The sequence below is a fragment of the Dreissena polymorpha genome, unplaced genomic scaffold (genome assembly GCF_020536995.1).
Source record: "Dreissena polymorpha isolate Duluth1 unplaced genomic scaffold, UMN_Dpol_1.0 chrUn030, whole genome shotgun sequence".
NCBI classification, from domain to species: domain Eukaryota; kingdom Metazoa; phylum Mollusca; class Bivalvia; order Myida; family Dreissenidae; genus Dreissena; species Dreissena polymorpha.
In genome coordinates this window covers 128,234-138,907 of record NW_026273344.1, presented here as the reverse complement: position 1 = coordinate 138,907, position 10,674 = coordinate 128,234, and the positions used below count along the sequence as shown (strand labels likewise).

At 34.3% G+C, this 10,674-nt stretch overlaps 1 protein-coding gene across 1 annotated transcript; it reads left to right on the top strand.

Moving 5' to 3' along the window:
• On the top strand, positions 1–5,430 carry LOC127863726 (peptidoglycan-recognition protein SC2-like). Its single transcript, XM_052403363.1, has 5 exons — positions 1–151; positions 1,403–1,525; positions 3,718–3,921; positions 4,790–4,960; positions 5,238–5,430. The coding sequence occupies exons 1-5, from the start codon at positions 100–102 to the stop codon at positions 5,393–5,395; spliced, it is 708 nt and encodes a 235-aa protein (XP_052259323.1). The 5' UTR covers positions 1–99; the 3' UTR covers positions 5,396–5,430.
• The last annotated feature ends 5,244 nt before the right edge of the window (positions 5,431–10,674 follow it).

Genomic DNA, 10,674 nt, shown 5'->3' with positions numbered 1-10,674 from the left:
ACTTTGTTATGACGTCTTCCGGTTCTCTTATCAAGTATCAAGATTGTACCACACGATTCTGTCAGTATTTGTATACTAGTATTTCTCGCCATTGCAAACATGATTGCCTGTTGTGTCGCTATTGTTCTGGCTTTGGTGTTTCAAGTCCAAGGTATGGTGGCTACATTCAAATTAAATCGTCATTCATTTAACGATATTTGAAAAACAATGTCTTGTTGGTGTATGTGTGGATGAGTGTGTTTTAATTAACATGTTATATGTAACACAACAACTTAAAAAAGTAAAGCTTTTCAAAAAAAAAATCCTACTGCCTCCATATCCATTTTGAAACAAACATAATGCAATTAATTCAAATTTGGCCTCAGCACATTATCTGTCTTGCGTTAATTTAATACTACTGCTAAAATTTAAGAGTTACAAAAATTGTGTTTGTGTATAAAAAAGTTTTGGAGAATTTAAAGGGATCTTTTCACGGTTTGGTAAATTGACAAAATTGTAAAAAGCTGTTTCAGAATCGCAAATTTTCGGTTTAGTTATGATATTTGTGAGGAAACTGTATTACTGAACATTTGCCATGGTCTAATATAGCCATTATATGCATCTTTTGACGATTTAAAAACATAAAAATTATAAAGCATTGCAACGCGAAACGATTGAATAATTTGGAGAGTTCTGTTGTTGTCGTTTAAATTTGTGAAACTACAAAGATTGCGTATATAAGGTAAAAAATACGCATCTAATGTATGCTTGGCAGGATAGCTCAGATGGCTAATGTGTTTTTACTTCAAGATTCCGGGGGTCGCTGGTTCGAGCCCTGCTGCGGGCTATTTTTTTCCTTTTTTTAAATTTTATTTTTGATTTTTAACTGGAGCTTTTAAAATTTAATGTTTACATTTATCAATATAAAGCATTAATGACACACTTCAAAACATGCCAAAATCTGTGAAAAGGCCACGTTAACACAAAGGCAGTCAAAAATAACCTCAGTATAAAGTTAAAGATCAAGCTTTCATTTTGAACGATACAAAATTCAAGCAACAGTAATTTGCCTCCTTGTTTTTTGAAATCCTTCTAATGTAGATGATGTTAAAATGGGATATCTGAACTGATGATATTGTTGTAAAAGTTTATTCCACCAAAATCAAGTCATTCAGATCAGACTTGATTTGGGTGGAATAAAACTTTCCGCATGCAAATGTGTATACTTAAGAAGAAACTTACGAAAATCTGATAGTACGTACCATGTTAGCGGAAAATGATAGCCTATAAAAACACATTTAGACTGCAAATTGTAGTCTTGAACTTCACGCCTCAATATATGACTAGTATATATAACTAAATTTCTTAACGCACTTTACAAATCATGTTTAGTGTGTAATCGCATGTGTATGTTTGTGGTCAGGGGCGGACGAGGGCTGTACTGCAGCGTCTGGACACTGTCAGGATGATTCCATCCACTGTTCCGGAAGTTACCAGTCCGGCCTGTGCTCAGGCGCGGCAAACAGACGCTGCTGCATCCCGACAGGTTGGGTACCTGTATTGCTTTTCTGACCCACTTGAGCTTTGTGACAGTCTTTGTCATTTACTTGTTTAATAAGTGATATAAAAAAGAGGAGTGGGCATATTGTAGCAAATTAAGACATGGGGATTTTCCCATAGAAATTCATAGAAATATATATATATGCTTTTTTGGTATACTGTTACTATACAGCCGTTGCATTTATATAAGATTGAAGTAGTAAACAATGCATGTTCTCTTTTACTTCGATAAAGATTGACCAAACAGAACTGCGGATTCAGATAATACGCAAATCAGACTTGTGAGACAGGATAACAACAATTTAAGCACCATTTTCAAACATGTTCATGGTGTATAGAAGGCGTGTTACGTGGAGATATAACAATTGTGGGCATCAAACAAAAAAGAACTACCGAATAATTATTTTTAATGAGGCTTTGATACATTGTAGCTGGAAGTTTTCGTATAAAAAGGTTGTTATATAACTAAAAAGTAAACGCTACATGATAATGTTTGCCAATGGCTTATTGATTAAACGCGATATAATTCCAACAAAGTAACTAAACTATTTACGAGTATGCAATACATCCTAAACCAGGGCGGTCAGACCTCCTGATTCGTATGAACTGCATTGTAACCTTCATTGTAACCTTCATTGTAACCATCATTGTAACCTTCATAAATTATAAAGGACTATTAGGGATACCCATGAACCTGAAACACACAGGGAAAAGAAGTGCATAAAGTTGACTACAGCAGTAAAACAAGTGTTAACGTGATAAATCCATTGAACATTTTTGACTAATTGTTTACATTGTCATTAATTCTGAATTCAAATATAAGTTGAGATCTGGATATTAAATGTAATGCTAAAGTCAACAAGAGTGAGAAGATTAGTATTACATGTAAGCTTTTAATATCATAAATTATTTTTTACAACCAAAATATTTATAGGAGTTTGAATTAGTGGTTTCTCAGAGTCCGACTGGATCCGAATTCACACTCAATACCCTGTGAAGATAGTTGCAATAATCCAACTCCCAGCTATTGACCCTCCGGGTCTGAGCTGTACGTATGTACTCATAAAAGCTCAGGGCATTCAAGAAGAACTACCTTAGAAGAAGGAGCCCACCGGTGGTACATTTGAGTCGCGTTCTGAGAAAACTGGGTTTAATGCATGTGCGTAAAGTGTCGTCCCAGATTAGCCTGTGCAGTACGCACAGGCTAATCAGGAACGACACTTTCCGCCTTACCCGTATTTTCGTGTAGAAGAGACTTCCTTTAAACGAAAAATACCATTAAAGCGGAAAGTGTCGTCCTTGATTAGCCTGTGCGGACTGCACAGGCTAATCTGGGATGACACTTTACGCAAATACATTAAGCCCCGTTTTCTCAGAACGCGACTCATTTTACCACTAGAATGAAGCCGATCCGATTCTGAATTGTCTTCAGACACAACATACACAACCTTCTTAATATTTAGCCATATACAAGTCTAAATCTTGAGACATCCTCTTACCAATCAAATTATTTTTTTTGGCTAAACAAGTTCCAGGATAGTATGAAACTATCAGTTTGTAATGATGAATGCCGCGAACTCTAAATTCGAACAATCCTAAACTATAGTGAATTATTAATTATAGTTACTTCCGAAATAACAAGAACAGCTTCAAGACTTCACATTTAGAACTTCACGTCGTTATCTATTATAATACAGTATGATTCAACTAAATTTGATTCATAATTAACAACATGCACTTAACAAATATTGGCCATCGGCGTATTCTTAATATGTCCGATGTATATACGATGCCATTCTTTGTGTATACATCCGAAATGTAAAATGTCCAAATTATATATCTTCGAAATTAAAATTGCGGCAAAATATATCCGCAGAGATGTGGGGTATACTTTTATATATGCATCCTGTTTTGAAAATGTCTGGTAAAATTTAATCCAAAACAGTATAATATGCAATCAAGACGCATGATAAAAAATATGTAATTTTATTTCTTCGCTACAATGACAAAGTGGAGGAGCCTCGATTTTCAATTGGGCCTCGATATCCAATTGACCTTGTTAAAAAAGCTATGAGAGTTTGTTAACTTGCATATACCATTGACATAGGCGGAAACGTCTATTGTTTGATAGGATGACACCAAATATGTGTCATACAACTTATCAACTGTCACGATTAGGTAGCGGTGGTAGCGGAGGATGCTCGAACGTCAACATCGTGACCCGCAGCCAATGGGGCGCCAAGGCTGCCACCGCTCACACCGCGATGCCCGTGCCAGCCCCGGAGTTCTTCATACACCACACGGAGACCCCGCCTTGCTCGGACCGGGCGGGATGCATCGCACGGGTCCAGTCCATTCAGTCCTACCACATGGGCCATAACGGTAAAAATTTACTCACACATGGAAGAAGCTCTTCTTGACACACGCGGTTGTAATGAATCGCAACGCGGATAATTCCGGCCCGTTTTCCTCCGTACGCATCACATTTAGATCTATCTCGTTACTATAACAGACCGGTTTCTCTTGATTTCCAGTCTAAGCCTTATTAGTACAAACCTCGATTTATCCAATAAAGAAACCATATCAAATCGAGTTTTTCACCCTTTTGATGTAAATCGCTTTACTGGTTGAAGCCCGTTTGCTCACCTTCGAGCTTATTTGTGTGGGACTAAACTTCGGAACTAATATTCTTAACATAATATCCTGTTAATGTCTTTGTACAATAACTAAGAATGGTATTAATAACGAGGTGTTCTCTATACTGATTTCTTTAGACAATTTTCTAAATATAAATGGTTCATTTTGTCGATCATATGCCTGATCCATTTGTATAATATTTGACAGAAATCGATTATTAAAGTCTTGAAACGTCTTTTATATCCGTGTTATATAAGATGGAACATACACAAAATAAAAAAACTAAAGTAAAAAATATAATATTTATATTTGAACTATATTAACATGTTTATTTAATCCAAACACATGTATGACTCATGTTATTAAAACATTTAATAAGAGTTTAACGATCTAGAAAAAAGTCCTGTCTACTATCTTCAAGAAAAGTATTCATAACAAAACTCTCTGACATCAGTAGATATAAGGAAACGAACGATAACAATTGTTTTTAAACAATTATCCTGTTGTTGTTGTTTTTAGTTTAAATACATATAGCCTGGTAAGTGACCCATCGTATCTAAGTAGTCAGTAGTTGCAAGACCCAATAGACATTAAAATCGTAAGTCATTCGCAGGCTGGAGCGACATCGGATACAGTTTCCTGGTTGGCGAAGACGGGAACGTTTACGAGGGGCGAGGGTGGGGCTACGTAGGGGCTCACACAGAGCAGTACAACAGCAAGGGGTTTGCTGCGTCCATGATCGGCAGTTTTGATTCACATGTACCCAACGACAAGGCACTCACAGGTATTCCTTCCTAATTCTGGATTTTCTGGATTGCGATCATACTATGTTCTACTTTATTTTTTTTGTACTTACATGTTAGTTTATTTTTTTAAGGTAGTACTAGTATGACCATCGTTTGCTGCATTATTTGAAACTACTTTCTGTCAAATAAAAGTCTCCAAGGTTTTTGGAGGCAGGAATATCTATTAATTAAAATACTAACTATTATTTATACATGTTTTATATTAACAAACTAGTAAATTAATTTGCATTCAAAAGCATATCTAATCATTTTCAGCTGTAAAGAATCTGATCGCATGCGGAGTACAGCTGGGCAAGATCGCCGGAAGTTACCGCCTCTATGGTCACAGAGACGCTGGGCAGACCTCGTGCCCTGGGACCGCCCTGTACAATCTTATCCAAACATGGCCACATTACAGCCACGCCCATCCTTGAAGCTTCTTTTCTAGGAAATAAATCAACAAACGGTGTCGATTACTTTGTCCTTTGTCTTCACTAAACATATTGGAGCGTTTATGACTACCGGGGATAGTTACCAATATCAACCAATTTTAAATGTATTCAAATGTATTCAACTTACTTGGAAGCATCAATGATCTATGTTGATATAGCTCTCCAATAAAAACAACTTGTCATAATTTTTAAGATGCACAGGCAGAGCCTCACGCAATTTCCTTTTGTTTTGAATTTTAGTAGCAAAACGGACTTGATACTCTTTTTCAGAAAATTCTTAAAGATTTCGTATTTTACGAGCTGCATCGTTAATTTGTCCTATATCAAGATTGTTCCATTTACTAGAGAGTATGTGCTTTGGTTATTGTGCAGTAAGATCTCGGGGTCTTTTTGTTTCTTAAGACTTCTTTGACACCTTGACCGGATGACCAAGTGTTTTCTTCGCTTTATCATTTGTGTTATAATTTTTCGTACGGCAATACTGAATTACGAAATCTTAAATTACGTTACAACGGAGCACACCAATCGTTCAACACATCTGACACTCAGAGAACATAAATAAGTGCAATCAAGTTCTAATTGCTTATATTTATCTGTCCCCTTATCTTCCCTCTTTATCGGTATTGCACCTTGAGCATATTAAAGTGTTGTTTTTTATCTGTAATCAGTGAAAACTTGAATCCTTCTGTGTTTGGCGTCCTGGCTTTTATGTGTTACATGTGAAAGAAATGGCTATAAGCAATACGTTAAACACCCGTGTATATATAATAACATATCACATAACACATATTATTTTATTCACGTTAAAGGATATTTACAGATTTTCGTGTTTTAGAAGGGCAACGCTTTCCTTTACTATACAACTGTAATAAAGGATGTGCAATGACAGTAATTTTCGAAATACCGTGGCAGTATATGCGGTTTATATGGAAAAATGCAGTTTAGAATTCATTTTGAGATTAAAATCAAATCTTGCAAGACTTGATCAAACGTTTAGTTTGGAATTCCAAAACAGTTGACTGTCGACCCGGGGTTTGTCCGTGTGTTTGGAAACAAACAAATGTTGATGTAACATAACCATTATTTTTAATGATTTGCAATTTTACAAATATTAAATTGACGAAAATGAATTAAAATTCTTAAAAAGATACTGAAATAAAAGAAAAGGTTTGTTGCCAAAATCTTACGGACAAAAGCTTTTTCTTGCAATTTGAGCAGGCGTGGAAAAAGTTCTGCCGCGATTTCACTTATCGGGTTCATCTAATGACAATCGAGAATGCGCGGTAGCTTTCCGATCTCCATAGCCCTTTGCATGCTGGTATATTTGTCGTCTGCTAAAATGTCGCCTACTGAATTTCTAAAATTAGCATTTTCTTCGATTTTTTTTTCAGAAAATACTATCAGAATAGCAAACAGTTTGAATCCTGATGAGACGCCAAGTTATGTTGCTTATCATCTGGATCCAAACTGTTTGCAAAGGCCTTCAAAATTCGGTTCCAGCACTAAAAGAGTTTATTAGCCTAGAAGGCGATGGCACTTGATTTGATATATATACAGGTCAAGTTTGTATTGCACGCCGTTCTTCGGCATGTTACAATTAGATGTTGCTCGCATACATCGTAACATTTTGCTTAATTTTACAAATAGCATACTAAGCATAACATTCATTATCGATACTACATCTAATCTGAATTACACGTTTAGTGATATAAACACTTATCGTACTTTTTAATAATTTGCAATTATATACAATCATAAGTACATATTTCAAATTCTACTATATACATGTACATAGAAATTGATGTGTGAATTTCCATAGAGAACAAAGCTGTTAAAGCAGTGTACTAGCAATCTCCTTAGTATATTTATATATTATCAGAAAATACTATCATATATTTATCATATATATATTTAAAATAGTTAAATACTTGTGTGATTAAACTTGTACAAACACACGTTGGGACAAGTTTAAAGGACAATTGCAACAACTATTATTTGATTGAATATACCTTGTAAATATTTTCAATCAATGAGATACAACGTTACTCTTTCATATTTATTTTTTGCTTAAAAATGCGAGCAGATTATATCGATATTCAAATCGTACATACTCGCTTTAAATAGTAAACACATATTTTTGTTTACTAATTCATCTTGCCAATATAAAGAAACATTGCAAAGAACTAAATGCTCTAAAATTATATGCTCTTGCAACTAGATGAAAAGTCTTAATAGATTGAAATTTGGGGTTACTTCTAACTGAAACAAAATCATTTGAATACTACAAACCCACTGTTTTGCCTTGTGTCGTGAATACTTGAAAACGTACTTCTTTCATTGACGGGTGGTGTAAGCCTTGCCCTAGTACAGCCATAACAATTTATTTTTTTTATAGTCGATATTACCAAGATAAATAAAAATCTTGATAATATTTTACATGAATTAAAAAATAAGACTGCGTTATAACATCGTAGTGCCATCATGCACCGCTTCTCAAACATGTATAATACAAACGACAGTCGCTTAATAAGCATTCACATTGCTTGTGTCATCATGAGGTGTGCTATTGCATTTTGCATAGTGTATTTTTTATTCTTCGCACACACGACATTTAGGTTGTTTTGATAAAGGCACTCGCGCATTGTTTAATGTCCTGGACAATGCTGATTTTATCTTAATAAAACGATTATAAGAAATAAAATAAAACTTTAATGCCGTGTGACATATTAGTGACCAGTCCTAAATTGTACATAGACCGAAGCCGAAATAAATTTGATATCAGCTTTGATACACATCATGATAACAGGCATATCTTTTATCAGAATAAAAGGCACGATAAAAAGCTTAAAAGAAATTCCAAAGACGTTTCAAGTTCTAATGGGAATGAGTTTGTAGTACGGCCCCAAAACAATAGTTGACTATTCTCGGTTGTCAAATGCACAATGTCGCATTAAATCGCATTTATTTTTCAATCTTTATAGATTTTGGTCATACTGGTATCCTTGACCTAGGCAAAGTTCAAATCTGGGTGACCTGCGTTGTAAACCTTGTTCACCAGGTTAAATTTTAGAAGAAAAAAACATTTTAAAATTTTTACCACTCTTAAAAAAGAGTGATCTTCACATTATCTTGGCCACGTTGGAATCTGGGTCAGATGCATCTGCAAACTAGGTCACCAGGCCAATCTTAAAAACGTAACCATTCTGAAGCCACGTTATTGACTGATTTTTTAATGAAACTTTGAAACTTGGTCAGAATATTAATCTGAGAATATGAAAGCCTATTTGGAATCTGGATCAAGTTTTGAACGAAAACTTTATCACTTGGTCAAGTCTGCAGCAAAATGAGCGCTTAAAGGGCCACCATGTCCCTCTTGATAACTTAATTTTATGAAATTCAAAAACATGTTTGTTTATATACAATAAATAACATGCCTTTAAACGTGCCTTTAAATTGATAATATTAATTCAGCCTATATTCAGGAAAGCGAAAAAGCGGTATTTAGTATTGTTTTCAACACGAATATGTATTGTTTGTCATTAATGATTTATAACATTTGAAACAGTTAATAATTAATGAAAACGCCGTCCGGAAAACAAAACATTTGCTTTTGCTGTTTCAAGCGTAATTATTAACCCATTTTTTGGTAAGACAAACATTTGTGTTGTCATATCGAGTTCCTTTCCATTTTAGTAAATGTATATGTTCTACCTAAAAACCACAATAGAACATAGTGAACACACTAAAATTAATAGACTATTTATCATAAATATTTTTGTTTATCTGAAGTATCCATATTGTACAGTTAAGTTACCTTTACCGGATCATTACCCGTAGCGGATGGCTTTGATGTTCAAGACTGCGTATCGCGATAAATAGATGACATTTTGAGATGATATTTTGCACACAGCATCTCCAAGGCCTGTTCTTTAAATGCATTGATTGAGTCGTAATCGGAACTACTGTTTGTCAAACATTTCGGTATGTTTTGCTGACATGTTTATACGACTTTGTTGACTCCCGTCTCGTTTCCAAATTGAGGTTAAACATTTTTCGCGGCTACATGCTATAACTCTGATGGAAAGTCAGAAGTTTACTCATTAATTTAAAGGCCATTTAGTAGTATTTCTGCCTGCAAAAGTCCATTTCAGTTTTGATTCGTGTTTAAGATTTTGCAACACCTTAAATGAAATGAATAATTAGGGCAATAACGGATCAAGCGTGATTATATGCGTATTGATGATATATTATATAAAAATATATGCAAATCTTGAACATTGATTCTTGTAATAAATGATCTCAATCTTAAAGTTTTATTTATGTTCATGCTCAATATTGATGATTAGATATGATTCAAATAATTTACATGGTTTGTAAGATGCCCATAACTGTTCGATCTTTTTAGGATTTTCAACAGATAATTCACACAAGAACACCATGCGTAAAGTGTGGATACAAGGTCACATTATAGAAAACTATTACTAACAAAAAAAATGAATATAATTTATAACTGGCAATGTAACTTGGTCATTGTAAACAAGACATTTCATGTTTCGACAGTTCAAAATAACGTTTAAAAATAAGAATATATGCTGAATCAGTAAGAAAAGGTAATATTAAATCAAACTGGAGTAAAAGAAGTCTCAAAACATTTATTGCTTTTCACCAGATCAACTTTATTACGCTACTGATCCGGTAATGGTAACTTGACTTGTATAAGATAAATGTGTAGAACATTAAAATACATTGTCGTATATTATTGTTTATTCATTTTTAGTCATTAAGTATCTTTCTTGGAGGTTAAAAATAAATAATGTAAGGTAAATTGTAATGCATGGCATATATGATAATCGTTATTGCACATACTTGTTATACACTTGGGCGAGTTGACGACGAAATAGAAAGAGGACAACACTTGCAAATTATTTCGTGTTTTGGCGAACACGTGTTCGATTGTTTCGAAATTAAATGTCGTCTATTCATTTTTGTAATTCAGATATTGCTGCCGAATAATGTTGTTTTATCACATGCCATTCCATGTTTCCCATGTAATATAACCATCACATATTTTTTTATATTACACATGTGTAATACAACATGTTTAAGCGTTTTCATTAGCTTAGTTTTCGTTTATTGACCAATCGCATTTTGTTATTTTGCTGAAATGACGTTGCAACGTCAAATGACGTCACGAAATGTAAACAACGTTCGAGATTTATTATTATGTTTGCGTTAATATAGAGGATATTTGTTGGATTGGG